Genomic DNA, 22,518 nt, shown 5'->3' with positions numbered 1-22,518 from the left:
AGAGACTCCATCAGAGACTGGAGATGCTGGGAGAGAGGACTCAGAAGTACATGTTGCAGGAAAAAGAGCACCAAAGGCACAGCTCTGAGAAAAGCACTTGAGAAAAACAGACTTGTGTTGCTCACTTTCTGAACCAGGCACAGATTGCTGAACGACAAGACTAGATCCTGTGATGTTACAACCATGTTCGGGGGGATGAGTCAGAACATTTTTTGTAAAAAGAGCAGGATTGCTTGGAGAACACTTCATACCATCAGCAGTTTCACCTAACTTCTTAATTCTATCAAGAAGGCATTAACTTTGCCTAGCTGCCTGAGCTGAGAAGGGTAAGACTGATCCTGGAGGCAACACACATCTTGCTTTGAAGGCTGAATGTGGCCTCTACTGTCTTCCTCTGTGAGAGCATTTGAATACCTGCACTTGCCTCCAGCCTCCAGACCAAGCAGCACTTGGCGGTTCGCTTCAACTAACAATCCAAATTGGAATTTCTTACAAAAAGAAAGTCTTGTTTCAAACGTTAAGAGCCCAGATTTCCTTTATAGTGCAGTTACTTGACTAAGAACAAGCTTTCAATCTACTGATGGAACAACTGTCTCCCCTTCCCCTGGGAGACATTTTTTTCTTGAGCTAACTAAGAGTGGAAAGCAACAACACTGGAGAAGTAACTCTCTGCCAGCCCTGTGCACCATGAGAACTTTACCTTCCAAGCAGAATCCTTGGTCTTGGCCTATTCACTGAAGCCTACATAACAGAGTGACCTAGAATCCCCCCCAAATCCTGCTGACTTTTACAGTAACAAACTCCGTGGGCAATACTCACCATTGGGCCAGGAGGTCCTTGTGGGCCTGTGGGTCCATCTTTCCCAGGAAGGCCCTACAAAAGAGAAATAGATGTGATTTTATCAGCTTTTTATATGTACTTCATGAATCTGTTCCATTCCATCTAGAAGACTTTTTTTTTTTTTTTTTAAATTAATAACTGGTGGTAGTAGTTTCTTAGAAGAAGATTCCCTTATTTGCCCTGGGGAGGGTTTATTTCTGAAAAGGAGCTATAGGATTGCCAATATTTAAAAAAAAAAAATAAATCCAACTAGTCTCACAATACTTTTGTAGTAAGAAGCGGCAATGCAAAACTCTTTGTTCTGGCAATTTTCACCTCTGAGTGAATTTCACTTCTGGTGTTGCTGTAGTAAGGTAAATGAGAGCGTTTGCTGTCAGATTGCCACAAGATGGGTCACACTTCTACATCTGCTCTCACCACTTGCAACTATTCACAGTCCCACTGATGAAGTGTGGAAAGATGGCAACGGAGAGGCCATCTCTCCGCCCAGCAACACCGTACATGTGCACTCGCTATCACCGAGGCCCTGACTCAGGAAGCAGCAGGAATGCTCATGTGGTTTACATTATGAACGTGCTTCAGAGCTTCCAGAAACGAGAGCCAAAACCTAAAGATAACTTGGAAACTGGAAAGCAAGCAAATCACAAAAAAAAAAAAAGACTGACCAGATGTAGAATATTACACTATTAATAAAGTGTTCTTGCAAATTAACCAATATGCACATTTTGTGTCCACATGCTATAAAGCACAGGTTTCTGAACAGCCTGGTGATAAGTCAATTCTTTATCTACTCCACAGCCTAAAAAGGAGAAATACGATCTTATCTGTGGCTCAAGACCAGAATATGGAGGTGAGAGTAGAAGGAAAAAGAGGGTTTGAAAGCGTTTATGCTGACACACACAGTAAAGAACATTCTAGGCCTCAGTATCTCACAGAGCTTCAGGAAAAAATTCATATCTTTTTCATTCTGCATTTTTTTTCCAAAGCTTTATTTGTGACACAGTTTTAGTATGAATATAGCATGAACTACTAGTTTTACACTTTACATAATTTGGAAACTATGATTCAAACCTGCTATCACATGGCATTAAAAATCTGGTTGGGGAATATTATCTGCCATGTACCTGGAAAGGATTTTATAAAATTCCACCAGAAGGGTGTTTCGATGATAAAATAATCAACTTATAATATGTTATCTATGCATCCTTAGTCTTGATAAGGAAATACTTTCATATTTCACAGTGTAGCCAGATGGTTCCTGAAGCTTCAAGGACCAAAGCAGCTCCCCTATAACAGTAAGAAATAAAGCAAATGTACCAGCTAAGTGGTATTGAAATAAAGATACAAGTAGTGTCTCTATCACAGTAGTTTTAAGACACATACAAGGAAAAGATTGCAAGCCTAGCTCAATTAAATAAATTTGCAAAGGAAAGTGTCTTCAGTCTTCAAAGCTGGTGTTTCTAGAGGAAAACAGAGAATGGCATAAGGAACCTTGAAATGTATTAAAAATTATAAAATAGGGTTTCTGATACTTTCTGGAAGAAACATTTAGTTGTGAACAATGTTTTGAAAAATTCAATGATAGCTATTTATACTTTTATAATAACGTGTAAGTCTCTAAAAGATGATGCAAACTAGCCTTGGTTTTGTAACAGTAAAACCTTCAGGAAGATGACATCCCTTTCTCTAAATTGGAGAGTCATGGATTTGATGGATGGATCGCTCAGTGGATAAGGGGAGGGACTCTTTATCAAGGAGTATAGTGATAGGACGAGGGGTAATGGCTTTAAACCACGAGAGGGGAGATTTAGATTAGATATTAGGAAGAAATTCTTTACTGTGAGGGCGGTGAGACACTGGAACAGGTTGCCCGGAGAAGCTGTGGATGCCCCATCCCTGGAAGCGTTCAAGACCAGGTTGGATGGTGCCTTGAGCAACGTGGTCTAGTGGGAGCTGTCCCTGCCCGTGGCAGGGGGGTTGGAACTCAATGGTCTTTTAAGGTCCCTTCTAACCCAAACCATTCTATGATTCTCATATGTTCTATCTATTCTGCATTAATATATTTCAAAATTTGACCCTGACTTCAAAGATTTAAATGAATGGGAATTGTATCCTATGTTTGTGGAGCAGCAAACTAGCTAAAAGGTTTTCAACATTTTCCTTTCCACAAAAGCTAGAGAAAAAGTCTGTCTAAATCAGGCTGAATATGAATCTATGATAATTCTATTTACAAGTATGTTTCATTTTTTAAAGCAAATATTTAAAATCTGCATTTATTTTTGATCAGTCTTAAAGCAGGATGAAGACTGGTAGTACCCACTTAAGGGCTTAATTTAACTAGGAGGAGGGAAATATAGAACTTCCCACTGACTTCTAGGATCTAGTGTGGATTCACACAAACTTCTAAAGAAAAATAATGCTGAATGTCCCTCACTCCTCCCATCCCAGTCAAAGAGTAGAACTATCAGTGTGATTAGAATTACATTTTCTTTGACTATATTTCACATTTTCTGTCTTCTGAGCAGCATTCTCACTCTTGGCTGCTCAAGAATCATCTCCTGTCTATTCTCCTAGGATTCATTTCTCTTGGCATTGTATCTGTATCACTTGGCCACAAAAAATTGCCTCCTACTGTATTTGTTAGATGCAAAAATTGCTACTTAGAAGTGAGGTCAAAAAGAGGTTTTGTTCAAGCAAGAGTATGGCAACACCTATTCTCTCACGCAGGTAGAAGACCAAAGATATTTGTTTGTGCTGCCAACAGGGTTTGAATATGATGTTACTCAGACTATCCAATGGCCAGAACAGATCTGATACTCATTCTGAACTTTTGAGTAGTGAGCAGAGATTAGTAGGTGCCAGGAAATTGGCAGGAAGACTGGGAATGTTTTTCTTCTGTCTCTTTCTCCCATTATTTTTGGTCTGTGTAATGTAGAAGAAAATAGAGCAGTGTGAGAATTCACAAAGTTGTATTCTGACACTGAAGCCTTAAAGATGTTATTAACTCTCCTATTTATTGAAGTCTCCTCTTTCCTTAACCATCTCCAGAATGACCTGGGAAATTACATAGTACAACAGCACTTTCTCTCTGATGCAGTCATATCCAGGATAGCTCTGTACAGAACTCTGTACAGAACCACTGAATCTCCTCCATGAACCTGCATGTCCAAGAGCAGGACAGGACAGATTTTGATGGGAATCATAGAATCACAGAATAGTTTGGGTTGAAGGGACCTTTAAAGGCCATCTAGTCCAACCCCCTGCAATGAGCAGGGACATCTTCCACTAAGTCAGGTTGCTCAGAGTCCCATCCAATCCAACCTTGAGTGTTTCCAGGGATGGGGCATCTACCACCTCTCCAGGCAACCTGTTCCAGGGTAGTGTTCCAGTTCCACTTCCCTAACTGTAAAAAATTCTTCCTTATACCTAGTCTAAATCTACCTTCTTTTAGTTTAAAACCATTACCCCTTGTCCTATCGCAACAGGCCCTGCTAAAAAGTCTGTCTCCATCTTTCTCACAAGCCCCTGTTAAGTAAGGGACTGAAAGGCTGAAATAAGGTCTCTCTGGAGCCTTCTCTTCTCCAGGCTGAATAACCCCAACTCTCTCAGCTTGTCCTCATAGGAGAGGTGCTCCGTCCCTTTGACCATTTTCGCAGCCCTCCTCTGGACCTGCTCTGACAGGTCAATGTCTTTCTTATGTTGGGGCCCCAAAGCTGGACGCAGTACTCCAGGTGGGGTCTCACCAGAGCAGAGTAGAGGGGCAGAATGACCTCCCTCGACCTGCTGGCCACGCTTCTTTTGATGCAGCTCAGGATACAGTTGGCAAACCATATGTAAGGCAGCTTAGAATCAAGATGTATATTAATTGGGAAGATTAACTTAAATCAGGATATATTTTGCTAACAGCATGAAAAACAGTTATGGAGAAACAGTGTAGCTATGATGATTCTTTTATATGGGATTTTATTTGTCAGAATACTAATGACATCACAGAATGTAGGCACTACCTAAATCCCTGTAAAATCTCAAGTCTGCTGAAGTCAGTAACTGCTGCTGACCCCACTATAAACTTTTTAGCTTTCGGTAGCCTGGAGTTTGTTTGGGGTACTTGTGGAGAGGTGATTTTTCAAGTAGGACTAGATAATGGCAAAACCTTAACTTAACTAGGGGAAAACAGGTTGAACATGAGTCATGAGCATGCCCCTGCAGCAAAGAAAGCCAACCACAGTCTGGCTGTAGGAGCACAGCCAGCAGGTTGAGCAGCAGGTTCAAGGAAGCACCCCTTTGCCTCTATTGAGAGCTTTTAAGACTAGCTCTGGAGTGCTGGGTCCAGTTTTGGTATCTCCAGTACAAGAAAGACTGACATACTGAAGCAGGTCCAGCGCAGGGCCACCAAGCTGGTCAGGGGCTGGAGCACGGGACATATGAAGAAAGTTTGAAAGAAGTGGGTTTGCTCTGCTTGGTAAGCTTAATGCTGTTTAAACTACCTGATCAGAGGAAAAAGAGATGTAAGCACTCTTCTTAGAGGTGCACAGCAATGGGACAAGAGGCAACAGACACAAGCGGAGACAGGGGGAATTATGATTAGACGTTAGGAAAAAAAAAGTCACAACGAAGGTTGTTCAAGTAATACTGTCATGGGTTGCCCAGAGAGGTTGTGGAATCTTCATACTTGGAAGTGTTCCAAGACTCAAATTAACATGGATCCAAAGCAACCTGCCCTCCTGCTCTCAGAGTGAGCTGATTAGGAGCCATTAGGAGCCAAAGAAATGTTTAAGAGACTGAATCATACTCTCTGCAGACCAATGTCTTCAAGCAGGTTAAGGCAGCATTGGTCAATGCTTCTGGACTCCAAACTAGCTGCAGCAGCAGCTCAGCAAGAGAAATCAATCACTTGACAGTTTAACTCTGTGGTCCCACCTCTAGCAGACACACAGGGAAGCACATCCAACAGAGCTTTCTCCAGAGCTTTTTAACCTGCTAAGGAAGAACCGTGCCTCTTTGCCAAGGAGAAGCTTGGCCACGAGAAGACACCCCCGAGGAAACCACCAGGCTACAGAGAGCGGTAACAACATCACAGGCACAAGAGATACAAACTTGGGAGTCAGAACAATAGAGATCCCTCTCTACACTGTGTCATCAAGCAGAGCAAGCTTGCCACTCAGGATGATATATTAGGCTTCTCTTGTTGCAGCTGTGTAGATCTGTCCTCTCGTGTGGCCTGCACTTCGCAAGAATGAACAGGGATTGCAATTGTGACCTGACCTTGGATAGTAGCCATGGAGATATGGGAAAGGGAAGACTTTTCTCCCCTCTACCTACATATCTCAGCAAGGGTCAGTTTCAGTCTGCTTCCAAACTTTATACTGTTGGCTGAAAGAAATGAATCAAAAGCACAAGAGAGTCTAATTACTGTCTACATACTCACCAGAGGCATGATGTCAGTTTGGACTCTCCCACACGTGCAATTCAAGCTCTCTCTTTCAATATGATATGATTGGGAGAGTTAGTGGAGAAACAGTCTGTTCTCTTTAGTAAAACCTCTCTATATCGCCAGCTACAAATACGGGACAGCAGACAGGACAACAAACAACCACAGCCCCAGCCATGCAATAAAAAGAAACCATTCTCTATTTTATAAAATCTTTTATGACACTCTTTTGTAACTAGAAGCTAATGAGAGGGGAGGGGACTGTTCCTCATGTGGACTCTGAGATGTAGATTTAAACCGGTTACCAGACAGGTATAAAATATTAACATGCATATTCAGAAAGTTTGCCTTATTAGCAGAGAATGCATTTTTTACTCTGATTCAATCTTCACACAGTATTTTTATTACATCCCACTCTTTTTCATAGGGAGAATATTTCATTATGAAAATGATCTTTGTATGAATCCACACAACTGACAGGGGAGATGCTCTATTTCTTAATGAGGTACTAAAACCCAAGAAAAACAAATAAACCAGAGATTAAAAAGCAGAAGTTCAGAAATACAAAGAAGAACCTCTATAGACTAATTGTTGAATTATAACATTAAGAGGAAAAGATGACCTTTTCTCAACTGATTTCAAAAATAAAACCAGAAATGATGAACACTGGAAATAAAAAAAAATAAAAAAAGGAAGAAAAAAGAACTGTAAAAGTGAATTGATTCCAACTACCAGCAACTGGAAGGAAAAAAAAAAATCTCTATTCCAGGACTTCTTGAGTCTATTATCACATTATCCCCAGTTCAGCAAAGCTCTCGGAGATCTCCAAATAAGTATTGGTCTCATGCTTACCACCTTAAAATCAGTGTGATTTAGCCATTTGCTTAAGTACTTTACAGCACTGGTACCAATATAATTAAAATACTTTAATGAACAATAAATACTAAAGAGGAAATGATAGCTAAGCGAAGAATAACATAGAAAACTCAGTTCTAGTAGTATAATGGCTGTAAAACAGTTTGGCATCTTGGCTAACATGAGGAAGCCCAACAAAGGGAATATTATACAAAAAGGCAATTTACTTCTCAGGAATTTTCCAGTTCCCCTTTGCTGCTGCTGCAGTTGCTGCCCTTTAGAATTATGCCTTTCTAAAAGCAATTTTATTTTGTCATAACTTCACAGCAATCAAATGAGTTACACCACCATAAAATTAGTGTAACATAGCTATTTGTTGTCATAGAAATAATTACTGCTGAACAATATTGCATAAGGATTGCACAGAGACAATAACAGACCTAATTTTATGAGATCTAGGCTATTTATCCCGCTCCTTTGATTAACACCAGAAGAAAGTGAACACATGAACAAAGCATTATTACCATATCTATAAAACCTGGCAATTTATGTAATTGCCCTACTTTACTATAGACAACACTGGGGTCTTCTACAGAGCAAGGCCTGCATGACCTTTCCAGGCTGTATCAAAAGCCTTTGCTGTACACGTCTTTCTGCTGACCTCTCTCAGAGATACCATCTCTCTGCAACAACCTGCTGATTTCCACACGTGGGGAAACTAGACCACTTCTGAGCCGCTGGCCGCCATCAAGACATGGCTGAGGGCCTCCACGGCTAAATATGCAGTTAGCTACAGAATGAAGTAAAACCACAGAGTTCTCTTCTCCCTGAACTGCAGAATGCTCACTGTCCCTCGTGCTCAGGAATGCAGAAAGAGGAAGCACATACCACTCATGTGTAACGTCTAGCACCAGGTCACCTCGACCTGGCTATGACTAAGATTAGGCAGCAATGTGGGCAGCAAATGTCCATCAGGCTCCAGGTCTTCATTAATTAACCTGGAGATGAACAGGTGACACGAAGCTTGGGGAATTTACACGGAAAAAATTCCAATACAGACAAAAAGAAGACTTAAAAAACATTATAAATGAGCTTCCATATGGAAGAAGGCATCACAGTAGTAGGAAAAGGAATATATTTTATATTTACCTTCATATTTCACTACAACTTAATTGAATATTAGAAGGCCATTTATGTGATTAGAAGGTTATTCATCTGATGATAATGTTGTTTGAATCTTTATCTTAATAAAATTACTTTATTTTCCTGATTTTAGAGAAAAAACATCCATGTATTGCCCAAATTCTACAGTAACTTCATTGGAATTACTTCTACACATAAAGATATGCCAATGCTTAAATTCAAAACAGTGAGCTCAAATAGACATTTCACTATAGGGATGTTTTTTTACAACAAGGTCTCGGTTTAATGCCAGAAATCCAAAGAAGGTCCAGATTTCCCTGAAGTTCAAGTTACATTAACGTATCCAAAAAAGAATCATGAATATGTAAATTTTGTTCAAGTGAAACTGAAAAGTCATATTTAATACTGAACTTCTGCTGTAGACAGTAACCTAGTATTATGCTAACAGTGACTTTCCAGTGCCTGTCTAATAAAGAAACAAAAGTGTCCCCAAGGAGACAGGGAGGAGGACTTACAGGTTTAACTGCACACATGAATATGAAGATTTTTTTACCAATTCCCAGACACTAAGTATCTTCATTTGCTCTACCAGAAGTAGAATAAGGTTGACTAAATTTTGATATTATTCTTCACCTTTTCCTCATGTCAGCAGTTTCTACTCGTATTGTTTTACATTCAGTATTAAATTCCCTTGTAGTTGTCTGTGTCATTCATTAATTAGCTAGCAAGCAAATTTAGATCATTGCATTGGATTGTGTGCCAATTATGTACCATTTAACCACCAGCTGATTTTAAACGTGTAAGAAAATGGACTAAGTGGCAGTGCTGGACATTAGTGACATCTACTCCTATCAAGTGCATTAAACACAAACACAGTTCATGGCTTCCCGTCACTTGTCTGGTGTTTCTCAACCCTGATGTAGCAGATGGAAGGATCCTCCACCTGATCTCTGTCTGCTCTGCTGATTGGCACAGAGATACAGGCCTCCAGAAATGACAGAAAACAAGTGACATAAACTGTAATAAATCAACCACGTTGAGAAACATAACCATTCTGGAATGGAAACTCTTAAGACACATCCAAAACATGTTCATTTTACCTTACCCTTTGACCTTGAGCTCCGTCTCTTCCGGGTGAACCTGATGCTCCTGGGACACCCTAAGCATTATAAAGTGAGATCAAATGATGAGATCAAGTTAAGAGAATCCAACTAAATCACTTCCCAGTGAAACTGTATGACATGCTTTTTGGATAAACATGTTGGACAAATGGAACTAGGGAGTTCAATAATGGTTGGGGCCATAGAAGAGATCCTGTACAGAAAGTGTTTTGTGAAATGAGAGATAGCTAAGCAGACATTGTTAAATGCACAGATTTCATACCTCCTTCACCACAATCCTCTGTTAATAACATTGACAATTTTGTCAAGTCAGGCTCCCTGTGCCACTAAGCTGAAGAGAGAGCTTGATTTCCTGCATCATTCCTGTGTTGTGTCAGCAGTACCTTAACCTAAAAATACAGCTGTTATTTCTCTCTCTCATTGCTAAAACAGAGTCTGTTACCATATTGTCTGAAATCAGTGCAGCAATACCAAAGGGGCATTACCTGCCTGAGCAGGATGACCAGTTACGTCCAGCAGTTCCCCATTGTTCAGATGAAATGTCACTCTATAGCTCATGAAGGCTGCAGATCAGCCATCTGGGACCATTACTGCAGCAGTCCAGAGGGCTAACAAAACTGATTTATGAGGAAGGGCTGTATGAGTTTACTATCCCTAGCACATATGAACAAGAAGGTGACAAATCTGGTAGCAACCAACAAATTCTGGAGGCATATAATCAGCAGAAGAGGGACATCTGAAAAAAGAAGAGCAAATGATCCTGGAAGGCAGCAATAAATTGGAATGCAATCTCCAGACTAAATACCAGACACGAAACTGAGTAAAATTCACTGAATACTACAGCTTTTTAAGATGCTGATCTTGTGAAACACGGCATCAAAAAAGATTAAGTGCCTGATCTGTCCTCCTAGATAATTCCAGGAAGAATTTAATGAGTTCAAAGTGAAAACAAGCAAATGGTAATTATTCACTATGTAAGCAGAAATCTAAGAGTGGATAGTTTCTGAGTCTATAGAGATCCAATTTCGGTGTTTAACAAGGTCAAGAAACCGGTTCTTCAGGCCCTGAATGACTGGGTCACTGGACACCAGTATACCCTAGATTCCCAATTCCAAATCTCTGTTCAAATTCACCCCAACAACAGGCTTCTCAGCAGTTTTGAATATGTGCCCTAAACTCACAATGATGTCAATTCAACATTCAAACTTAGTAAGTGACAGGTTAAACAATAACTTAGGGAATACCTGCAGGCCAGGAAAACCAAGATCTCCCTTCTCTCCCTTTTCACCTGGTGGCCCCTGAAAATTAAGAATCACACATAGTAAACCAAATACATGGTTACTTTCCTAATTTAAATAGTTTCTTTCAGTTTCTTTAGAAAAAAACCCAACGAAACAAGTAATAAGAAATTTTTTCATGCTGAAAGCAAACCTATTTGCAAAACTGTAAATGAAGAATTTACAAATATAGAAAATAAAGAAAGTAAAACTAATTTTAAAAGATTTCAGAGTTAACCTGGCAAAACTATAGCCATTATGTGACAAAAAAAAAGGTAGTTATTTTCTTTTCTCCTCAAAGGAAATCTGTTTCTCTTCAGCCCTCAGAAATATTTCCTATAATGACGAAACCAATATATTTCTATGGAAATTACACGTTTCCACAGTATGTATGCATGACAAAGATATACTTTTCTAGATAATAAACTAATTTTAATTAAATTTCATGCAGAAACACAATTTTCCCATCAATTAACTATTCTTATAATTAATGTATTCTGTATTATTTTCCAATGACAACATCATCAAGAATATATAGTTTTAGTAACTCCCTTATATTGTACAGCATTATCATATAGATGAAGTAAAAAGAAGAAAGTATATTATACGTAGTAAATTTTGAAAAAAAGTCTAGCAGAAGAAAAACCTGTGTCTACTGCCTTTCAAGGCTTGTGTGAAGCCATCTACAGGAGACGTGTATGAAACAAGATTAATGCTGCTGGTTCATTATAATACCAATGTGTCTTTATGATGAAATTCTGAGACTTATTTCACAACATCATTGCAAACTCCAGGCCTAATCATCTCCTCTGATGACAGACTCTGTAAGTGCAGTAGATACTATTGCTTAATTTTGGCAGCGAATATGGTGTTCTTGCTTGGCTATATCTTTCAAGTCAGAACTGATCTGTGATGAGCAATACCACAACCCCAAAAAGATAAAATATTAACATTTGGTTTGGGGCCATGTTACAACCCCCACTGCAATTTTTTTCACTTGTCACCACGCTTGGGTGCTAATCCCTGGGGCACATTCAACCTCCTATCAAATACCTTCAGCTAAAAGTTCAGGTCCAAATAAAAACAGGAATGTTGGCATTGAACCCACGTCCAACATAGGTTAAACACAAATCTGTGATTTCATCTCAAATATTGAAATTCAGATTCTGATCAGGACACCAAAAGATATTTCAGTCCAGTCTAAGATATGTGCTGTTCAACACATCACAACAAAGAACCCTATTGATTTTGTAAGTCTCACTGGAAGCCCTTGAATAGAAAGTCCACTGGGTCCCTGTGGTCCTGGAGGTCCTTGCGGTCCAGGAACACCAATTTCACCTCGAGGTCCATCTGGTCCCTAAAGTAGCAGAGGACATAAGTTAAATTCTTATCATATGGACAAAGGCAGCCTCTGTCTGAAGAATTAAATATGAATAGACTCAAAAATACTGGAAATATGGGTTAACATTTGATTGAGAAGTTAGGGTTCAGTTTAAAACTGCCTGGTTCCTTTATAAATGCAAAAAAAATGAAAAGTTATGCTGTGACAGGAGCATTCTGAATTTTATCTTTTATCAAGGAACAAACAGGACAAGCAATTGTTATGAGAAGAGACACACCAAATGCCAATGGCATTTCACTGTGCTTCTTTCCTTGGCGATATGAGAGAGAATCTGGAATTCATTTCAAGCTTTACATGCAGCAGAGAGAAACCAAGAACCTGTGCATCTGTCAACTGCAAAGTGCTGTACAATGTACCTTTGGACCTGGATCGCCACGATGACCTTTGGCACCTCTGACACCTGGACCACCCTGTGAAGCACAAGCATGGGACTTGCTGAAAACCAACACTCTCAAATAAACAAAAATTAAATCCAGAGAAACCCAAGAAGTTTTTTCTTGTTCAGGAATTAGTGAATGCTCTGTCCGTATCCCTCCACTGGAGTAATTAAACTGAGAACGTACTTAAGTATGGCCATACACAGGAACAGATTTAAACACAGATGTGACTACTTTCTAGAGCCAAGAATGCACACCACGTAAGCATCAAAATAACGTGGAAAGCTGCGATAGAGATGGAAATGTATACATGTAGTCATGGGTTCCCTTCCAACTGCTGAAACCTGCACATCTGTCTGTTCTCACCAAAAATCACCGCATTGTTAAAGGCTAAGTTTCCAATGACTCGAGAATACTTTCCAGCAAGGACAATTCCAGGATCTACTCGACTTGCCATGGTTTAATTTAGAGCTACTCTTAGGTAAAGTACTCTTTTGCCCATTTTTCTCTTTTTTGCTTTCTTCAGCAGTGCCTACATCTGTTAATCATTTATTAACCAACTGTTGCCTTTTTTATTAGTATCATCTGAGACACTGGATTTGCAAATATCTATGGATGGCTGCCATGAACGTGTTTTGCATATACATGCTGCATGTGCTTTGTCCTCTAGGACAGCATAATTAAAGATTAAATTTTTTTCCACTTTTTTCAGATCAATTTCCTTCTTCCCCCACCTGAGTATATTAATTAATCTCTTGTGCTATAAGCTTTAAAGGGATTCTGCCCTTCTTTGAACTGAAAAAGGATCTTGTAGAACTAGGCACCATAACTGAATAGTGTTCTTTCAAGGCTACAATAAATAGTTGCCAGTTCCCAAATTCCAGGTCCTCACATTTCTGCATTCCAGCCCATGAGCTCCGTCTGCCCTTTCTCCTGCCTCTGTCTTTCTCCCATCTCTCTCTCAGATTAAAAATTCCTATGCAAATACTCAACAAAGTAGTTGCAACTTGTTAACACAAACAAAATCACAGTTTTCTCCCATTTCCTTCTCAGAAACACATTACATTTTTACTGAATAAGAATATATACTTAAAAATAGGCTGATGTTGAGCCATTAAATCATATGCTTTAGGTTCACACTGAATTTGGTACCCTTATCCATGTTTTGAACCCAGTAACCTTTGCATGGTTAAAGCACAAGTTCCAGAAAAGCGTTGATTTAAGATGAAATCACAAGAGGCTCCTTCATTTTTCTCATAGAACCATGGAATCATAGAATGGTTTGGGTTAGAAGGGACCTTAAAGATCATCAAGTTCCAACCCCCCTGCCACGGGCAGGGACACCCCCCACTAGACCAGGTTGCTCAAAGCCCCATCCAGCCTGGCCTTGAACACTTCCAGGAATGGAGCATCCACAACTTCTCTGGGCAGTCTGTTCCAGTGTCTCACCACCCTCACAGGAAAGAATTTCTTTCTAGTATCTACTCTAAATCTCCCCTCTTACAATTTAAAATTGTTACCCCTCATCCTATCACTACACTCCCTCATAAAGAGTCCCTCCTCATCTCTCCTGTAGGCCCCCTTCAGGTACTGGAAGGCCATTATAAGGTCTCCCCAGAGCCTTCTCTTCTGCAGGCTGAATAACCCCAACTCTCTCAGCCTGTCTTCACAGGAGAGGTGCTCCAGCCCTCTGATAATTTTTGTGGCCCTCCGCTGGACCCGTTCCAACAGGTCCATGTCCTTCCTGTGTTGAGGCCTCCAAAGCTGGACACAGTACTCCAGGTGGGGTCTCACAAGAGCAGAGTAGAGGGGCATAAACTTGTTTTGGTGGTTATTGCCCAGAACTACTAAGCTGGCGTGACTAATTTCAAAATTTTCATTTCTTCAGCTTCTACTTCTAGCCAAGAATTCCTGTTATGCCTTTTTCTCTTATTTTAAAGTAAAGCCAGTGCATTCCCCCAGAAACAGTTCTTAATCAATTGTTATCAAGTGACCTTATTTCTATTTAATAGTTAAAACCTATGAAGCACTGAACGCTTTTCTTTGCAATTAAGCTTCTCCAGTTCCTCAATATTTTTTTTGATTCCTTCTTCACCTTCTCCAGTTCTGCAGTGCTCGTTGCAAATGCAGGCATCAGGTTTGTGCGATATCTTACTTTTACTTTGTGTGGGGAACTTCAGACAGCATGATCAAATCCTGGCAAAGATGAAGCCATAAAAACAGTAACCCATAATGAAAACTGCTAGATAATCTTAACTCTAAACAGTACTTAGTTTTACCCAAAACAACCCACTTCCTAAAAGAGCTTGAAAAATATTTCCAGAATTACTATCCCAAAAAAATGGAAGGCTTTTATTTGGAGTCTTTTTAGTCTAATGTCTAAAATTGGCTCCATGGTAGAATCCTGATCCCTTAAACAGAAAAATCCTTGGCTTAGAGAAAAGTCACATGACATTATAATGACTTGGAGCAGTATTGACCAGACCTAGCACATGTGACTTTCTGACTGTTAGTCGGCGCAGAGATGAACACTGACTTTATTCTTTTGCTCTGCTTTTTCCTTGGCCTCTTACTTTTTTTCCAGAGCTATGCCATCTAACTGTCTGGCAAAAAAGTATCACTCATAACAGTCTGAGTTCCAGAATCACACACTCCTCTGCCTAGGCAGTGATTTTTCTGCTTGATTTTAAGTCTCCTCTTGCATGGCACTATGCTACTCAAAATACTGTTAATCCTAAATGTAATAAGTAGAAATACATTATTTTACTGCTGGATTAAGCTTTGGCAACTCCTGATCTGTATATGTTTTGAACTACAGTAACATACATCCTTCCTGTCAAATAATTTTTAAACATTTTTCATTTTACTGTGAAATGTGGTCAAACTACTCAATTTCAGTTGCATTTTTGTGTGAATTATCCCATTGTCTTTTTCACAGAACACAAGTTTGACACCTATATACAGAAATTAAAACCATTAATGTTTGATTTATAAGCCACACTCAAATAGGAGAACAGAATAATTTTTCCTTGTTCAAGATACATCTCTTCAGTGAATTTTCTCCTGAGTTCCTTTTCGAGTTTTTGTACCAGAGCTTGAAGGAGAGTTCTTGCAGAAAGACTAATCTCTGAGCTGTTACTAGGATCAATGTCTGCTAGGATCTACTACGTGAACGTCTTATGTGCAAGTTAATTTTGTTGTTGAACATGTATCTCGTGTAATTTGTGTACTTTAACTTTCTCAGAAACTTATTTTCCTTAGCATTCTTCACTGGCTCTTTCTCTTCAAAACATGCTCTTGGAGCATCCAGGAGACAGTATGAGCAGAGAAACACACAGTTCAAACTTGTTCACAAGGGGACCTCATCTCAAGCTACCTTAGCAAGCAGCCCTAAAATGCCAGAGTTATCAATCTAGTTGTAAAAGAGAAAAAACACCACATGACCATTCTACAGACATCCCAGTTAGGAAACCAATAATAGACCATTGCAAACAGAGCCTACAACTTTTCTAAACGGCTAAAAAATAAGACTTCGAATGTGAGATTGAGTTATCTAACTTTAGTGAGCTATGTCTCAGTTGTCTGATCTGATCCATCACCTGAGTTTGTCCACAAACCAGTAAAGAGAAAGGAGATTTATCCCCTCTTTCTACGATACTATGATGAAATGGAAGGGAAGTCAAATAATTGTCTTCTGGAAGAGACTATCTCATTCCACTGGTTACACAAAGAACTTAGGTATACACTGACTTAACATTTACACAGTAAATGCTTACATGAGTGCTATCAATGTAACACACCCCACAGTACAAGTTGTGACATCATTCACTGTATTTCATCAAGTAGTTCATTCAAGTATTTCATCATTCACTGGCAAGCTAGAAAAAGTTTCAGTTCAATTTTCACCAAACCCATTGTGTTTCATCCTCTTTTCCCTTCACTGCTTTTGGGTACCTCTCTGCCTCTAGGAGCTCTCATAAGAACCAGCACTTTAAGTTCTGCTTTCCAATAAATACTCTAGGGCTTTTAAGACAGAAAAGTGTTCTTTCATTATTTATCACACAAGTGGCATTGTCGTACTCCATATCTTTAATTCATAAGAATACTGTAAACTTAGCATTTCAAAAAGCTAAACTCAAAAGCTATATTTCATACACACGCGCTAGATACATGTGTACTATCACACACGCGTGCTAGATATGTGTGTACTATCATACATACATGTCAGATAGTAGGTGACTAAAAATTTGAAAATAAATGGCACTAACTATGGCATATCTACTAATGCTACAGAGAGGTAACAAGATTTAAGGTCTAAAGATTACCTTAACAGCTTCAGGTCTCAATTAAACCATTAAAAATTTGACTGACTTATTGGGTGAGAAGGTTTCTTACAGGATATTACTTAGTGTCTTTGCTATAAACTGAATGTAATTTTATCTCTTTCCCAACACTTAAAACCCTAATTTAACCTTACTAGTTGTACAATGGCAGTATATTCACATGTCTTGGAATAAAGGTGGCTAGTGGACTATTTGACTACAGTTGACTACAAATCTGAATAAAACCTTACCGGTGGTCCAGGAGGTCCAAGGGGACCCTTATTAGCTTCTGAGCAGGAACAAGCATGAGGAAGGGCTGGGCAGTTTTCTTCATCTCTCTAAGGAAAGATTAAGACAGGAATAGAATGATGGCCAAAAGTTCGATTCAGAAGTTAAGAATTTTATGAATCTAAGACGTAGTACTATGTGGATGCCTCAAAAGCACCTTGAGGTGATTGATGATGTATGATTTAGAAACATACATCACATTGACTTTCAATAGGAAAAGTTATCCAAGCAGACCTGAGCTTTTTCGAAAATGCTTAACCACCCATTTCCATTAAAGCATTTGTCTCAATAAAGGGGAAAGTAAAAGGTAAATTCTAGAGTTATTGAAAGAGGTTTCTTACCAAGCCGGGAAGCTCACAGCATTTGTCCCGATTGGCCCATGAGGTAGCACAAACAATGTCAAACATCTGTAACTGCAACTGTTTCAAAACAAGGGTGATGTACAAAGTGACCATTAGTTGAATGATCAGTGCAAAATGGAGCCATCAGCAAGAAAAGGTACTTTTGATTCAAGCACCCACATTAGACAGAGAAGCTATCGATTGAGAGCAGCTAGCCACATATATGCTAAATTAAACGGTAAAAGGCTTGTGTTCTAACCAACTTGTCCAAACTATCAGACACTAGGTGGATTAAGCAAGCTCTTCAAAGTTAAGTGCTGCAGGCATTTGTTGGATTATCCCCACCTCCTTGATTAAATTCCTGATTTTTCCCAATGGCGCATCCCAATACTTTTTTTTCTAGCAAAGGAGGCATCAAGAGACAGGCAAAAGACCTCAGTTTCTCAAAGCTGAGTAATTTCTCTTAACCCACTGTTATGGTGCTCAGATTTTATCTGGGTCTACTGGAGCCTATTAGTTACACTGGAGCTTAGCCACAAATAATATTTATCATCTTCTCCAGTTTTATTTTACTTTAGAATATGCCCTCTCTTGGCCATATTATCCCCAGGCAAGTTAAGTTTAAGGATGGTGAAAAGCTTGCTCAATACACAACGACATTGGGGAGAAAATTCCCACCACAGGCCTGGGAACATGGGTTGGACAAGAATTTAATCTACAAGAACACACATAATTGGTAAAAATAATGGGTGCTAGGTACTCAGAAACATTATACTAAATAGGACTCAATGGTAAAACCAATTGTCTCCTTTACAGCCTTGAAGTGAACAAAGCGGTCTAGAGAGATGAAGCTTTCTTCTGTTACTATTTCTATTCTTTTTCCATGCCTCATTTATGTGCATACTGAATAGAGAGGGCAATGGAACAGAACATCCCATTAAATTAACCCCACATGTTAAAAAATGTGAACTGCTAGAGATAGAACTCTCTTTGGTTTTGCTCCCATTATTATTTTCAGTGGCATTATTTTAACACTAGAACAGAGCAGTGAATTTAAAGACTTTCTTAAAAATGCAGTGCTTCTAAAGCTGTTAAAATGAACTACCCATGTGCACCTTCAGTTTTGCCTCATTTTTTTCTTATATAAGTCAACTATTATATTTTCAACAAAGGAAGGCTTTCCTACGCATAGAAAATCTTCTTATCTGCCAGCAGATTAGCTGGTCTGTAGATATGCTGTACTCCAGATGCAGACTCACGTGAGCTGGCTCCATGAGAAACACCTTACACAGCTGAAGCGCAGCACGAAGGCAGCTTTTGGGCCCTTGGTTTGGCTCCACAAAGGTCTATCCTGAGTCCAACAAGTCTGTGTCCCTGGCTATGTCAAATGCAACCTGGCTCCATGTGATGCCTCATCGCTACACTTCCCAAAACTACTAATTCTGGCAGGACTCATTAGCCTGAGCACAGCAGCACATGAACATACTGCTCTGGGACTCAGAATGACCCTAGGCATTTGCATGATACTACACTTAAGCAAACATGACATCCCAGAAAAGGAGTGCAGAAACACCTGAGCTGGTAGTGCAGAAAGCAGATTACATTCAGAAGTAAGTTGTATTGACATTTTTTCCATAACCCAGTCCATCCCAAGCTATTCTGGTATCCTGAACAATGGAAGGTTGACTGTATCGGCTAAATTTATGCAGTCCTACATAGGCGTGTATATGCATTCATTTTCTCTGGGTTAGACAATCTAGATATCCATAGTGATCTCTAGCATGTTGGTGTAAAATGAAGAGCAAAGAGGCATTCCCTGAATTGCTGTATTCACCATCCAAATGGTGAATGACTCAGTATTCTTATTTTAAAATATTATGTGGGTTGCTCTGACTCAAGCTAAATAACTAAACAAAGCTTTCTTTGCTACTGTTAAACTTTTATTCATAATTCTCTGTATTCATAGTGATTTTACTTTCTAAATATCCAGCCCTGCAAGTAGAACCAGTAAGACAGAAAAGTCTGCCCATCGTCATCTGATCAGGCTACAGTTCTACAAGGATTTCTTATAAGCAGACAACATCACACATTACTTTTTTTAACAGTACATATACACAGAGGTAAACAAGTTACACTTAAAAGAAAAGGAAACATCCATAAGGAGATTTGTGAATTGTTTTAAAACACTGTTTTAAAGCTGGACTTTTCATTAAATCCCACTGAAGGAATAAAGAACATTACTTGCTGCATGTCATGGTCAGGTTTCATTGCCCGAGCTGGCTGGAGTAGTGCCTCGCTATTAAGGGATAGTTAAAAGGGCAAGGCACCTTTAGCCTAATCCCCTGTTTTGTCCCGTCTATCTCTATTTCTGCTGGTTCATTGAACTGTTGCACACCATATGCATTGATGGGAAAAAAAAACCAAAACTAAACTCTGATACAATTCTATTCCTTCAAAATGGAAATGTTTTGCAAAATTCAGATGATTGCACTGGGTTCATTTATATATTTCATTTATATATTAAGAAAATCAAACAAAGATCCACATTAAAAACATTCTGACAATGTTAAACTGTTCCACATGAATACAGTCAGAACAAAACATCCAAAATTTTATTCCAAAATAACTGCTTGCCTGTTATTTTTAATGTAATAAGCATCTGTAAAACTAAGATTAAAGCATTTAATGAAAATACAGCTGATGAAAAAAAACACTTTTAAGCACTATCAACAAACCCCAATTTTCATATCAATTCAAAACAATTTTCAAAATGTTTTACAAAGGAATTCTTGTTTCATGCATGCCTTCATGAGCCTCTTAAAACTGTGAAGATACTGGAACAGACTAAATCTCAGTATTCTATTTCCAATGGTGGCACAAGTGATATCTAATGAAGCACGAGAGTGTAAGTCATACTTCTACCTTACAGTCCGCTAGCTTCCAATGACTTTCAGATCAGGTGTCTCCTGCCCTAGATTTGTTAACAATCAATATTTCCCTTTCATTCACTTGCCAGGCTTTCCTGCAGTCTAGATAAATATTTAGTACCCACAAAATTCTATGGTAAGGAACTGCACTGATCTACTACCTGTTGTGAGAGGAACTTCTATCCTGCCTCCTACTAGCGTCCTTTGATGTCCTCTAATTTTTGGAGTAGGGGAAACCAACTCATTCATGCCTTACATGTAACTATTCACACAAGTTCTACTCAATATGAATAAAATGTGCAGAATGGAGACTTTAAAGAATGGTATTTGGGTGCTTTCTTGACCTGCTTGTAATTCAGTATATATGGTAATACATGAAGGCAGCTAAACAGTACTATGGAGTAAAGAATTTTCATCTTCAGCTACACATTTGTAGCCTTACATCAGTTTTACAGTACATTTAAACAAAACCAAATTTTTCAGTGAGTGGGCAGTCTGACTTATCTGGTATAGATTCCTGGGTTCTAACAAAAGACGCCATTTCTTTCCACTTCTTTACAAAGCCTTCTCTAATTCCAAGTTTTCCTAAGTTTGCCTTTTTCTATTTCTATTGAAATGTGACTACAAAGGTTTCTCTGTGTACTTGTCTTTCCAGACTTCATATAATTATTATCCTTATGTTGGAGGCCTAAAGGCTCTTTTTTGTACACAGAGATATATTCTGAGGGCTTATTTTTTATTAAACAAGAGTATTTCCACATAGTAGCAAGTGAATACATTTCTGAAACCTCATTCCTATTCAAATCAAGCCTTGAGTTCAAGGTTCACATTCTCTGCTAACATCATTCTAAGGTCAAGAAAGTGCCAAGAAAATTAGCAAACAGAACCGCATGGTAAAGAAGCCTTCCTAAAATCAGTGTCAGATTGTTGGGTCTTCTCAGCAGCTAAATCTACCTGAAAAACCCAAACAAACCTTCTTAATGACATCTGAAGCAAAATGGACAGACTCCCACAAGTTGCTGTGCAAACAGAATATAGGTTACTGCTTCTGGGAGAATAATTTTGAAGAAATGAAACAGTACTTAATCTTGGGGAGGATCTTTCACATTTAAAATATTTTATGTTATAAGAGAACTAGATATACTAAGATAGAGGTTTTTGGAGCCATCGTGTCAAACCAGTTCAATTATTTAATGAACAGATAGTGCACTTAGGGTAAACGGAAAGTAAGAGGGAATAAGAGACATGGGAATAATTATCACTCAAAACAAAGTTTAAATGATTCCAGGCAAAAGAATTCTATTACTCTGTGTAATGAAGTTCAGAACACAAGTCATACCTGAATGTATCAACAGCATTCACCCGTGTGTTTGAGAATAACATTTGAACAATGGTGACCTAGTGATTTAATTTATTAAAATAATCAAAAATAGACTTTGCCCAAGTTGAGAACTATTGCAGGCTTTTGTAGAATTTCTGAAATGCTGGAACTTTACTGTTTCAAATACAAGTTCACTCTGCTTCAACTTAAAAATAGCTGCAAGGACCCCAAACGCTTGCCTTTACGATATTTTAAATGGTTAAAGAATTGCTCTTGTTCTACTCACTGGTGCAGAGTTATCTCTTGGTCCTCTGGATCTGACCATCCTCCCCAGCACTTCTATGCCATCAGAACTAATATTCCCTGCTGCATTAATGGTCTTCTCACTCACTTGCTTGCAGTCAATAATTATTTTAGCCGTAGTCTTGCTGATAACAACATGCAACTAAGCAGAAGAAAAGATGCTTTAGCATACAAAGGAACACATAAGATATATTAAAATCCTGGGAAAAGGATTGCATTTTTTTAAAATGAGCTTCTGACTCCTTGTTTGCTAATGAAACTCAGAGTATAATTCATAGCAAAAAATGATCTAGATGACCTCTAGAGGTCCCTTCCAATGTGAATTATTCAATGCTTCTAATCCATTTAATGAATTTAGCTTATTTTTCTGCTTATGGATCATCTGTATTCAGTAAGAAAATGATTTATCACTGACAGAAGACCTACACGATGTTCATATACCACCCAGATCCCAAAGAACCCTTGATTTATGTGGTCATTAATAATTCCTGGGCCTTGTATGATCCTGCTATATAGCACTGGATTTCACCAATACATCCTTTGTAGCCACTTGCAAAAGCCGAAACGAAG

The 22,518-nt window shown here is 38.8% G+C and overlaps 1 protein-coding gene across 1 annotated transcript in view; it reads right to left on the bottom strand.

Moving 5' to 3' along the window:
* The window catches only part of COL14A1 (collagen type XIV alpha 1 chain), a 120,474-nt gene that overhangs the window by 14,289 nt on the left and 83,667 nt on the right, over window positions 1-22,518 (bottom strand). The window contains exons 33-40 of the mRNA XM_074145978.1: window positions 21,932-22,090; window positions 17,398-17,475; window positions 17,020-17,106; window positions 12,426-12,479; window positions 11,929-12,024; window positions 10,635-10,688; window positions 9,375-9,428; window positions 820-873 (exon numbers count right to left, since the gene is read on the bottom strand). Of these exons, the coding sequence (XP_074002079.1) occupies window positions 820-873; window positions 9,375-9,428; window positions 10,635-10,688; window positions 11,929-12,024; window positions 12,426-12,479; window positions 17,020-17,106; window positions 17,398-17,475; window positions 21,932-22,090 (636 nt within the window). The remainder of the gene's footprint in view (window positions 1-819; window positions 874-9,374; window positions 9,429-10,634; window positions 10,689-11,928; window positions 12,025-12,425; window positions 12,480-17,019; window positions 17,107-17,397; window positions 17,476-21,931; window positions 22,091-22,518) is intronic.

The sequence above is a fragment of the Numenius arquata genome, chromosome 3 (assembly GCF_964106895.1).
Source record: "Numenius arquata chromosome 3, bNumArq3.hap1.1, whole genome shotgun sequence".
Classification (NCBI taxonomy): domain Eukaryota; kingdom Metazoa; phylum Chordata; class Aves; order Charadriiformes; family Scolopacidae; genus Numenius; species Numenius arquata.
Note: the sequence above shows the minus strand (reverse complement) of the source record. Positions and strands in the feature narration are given on the sequence as shown.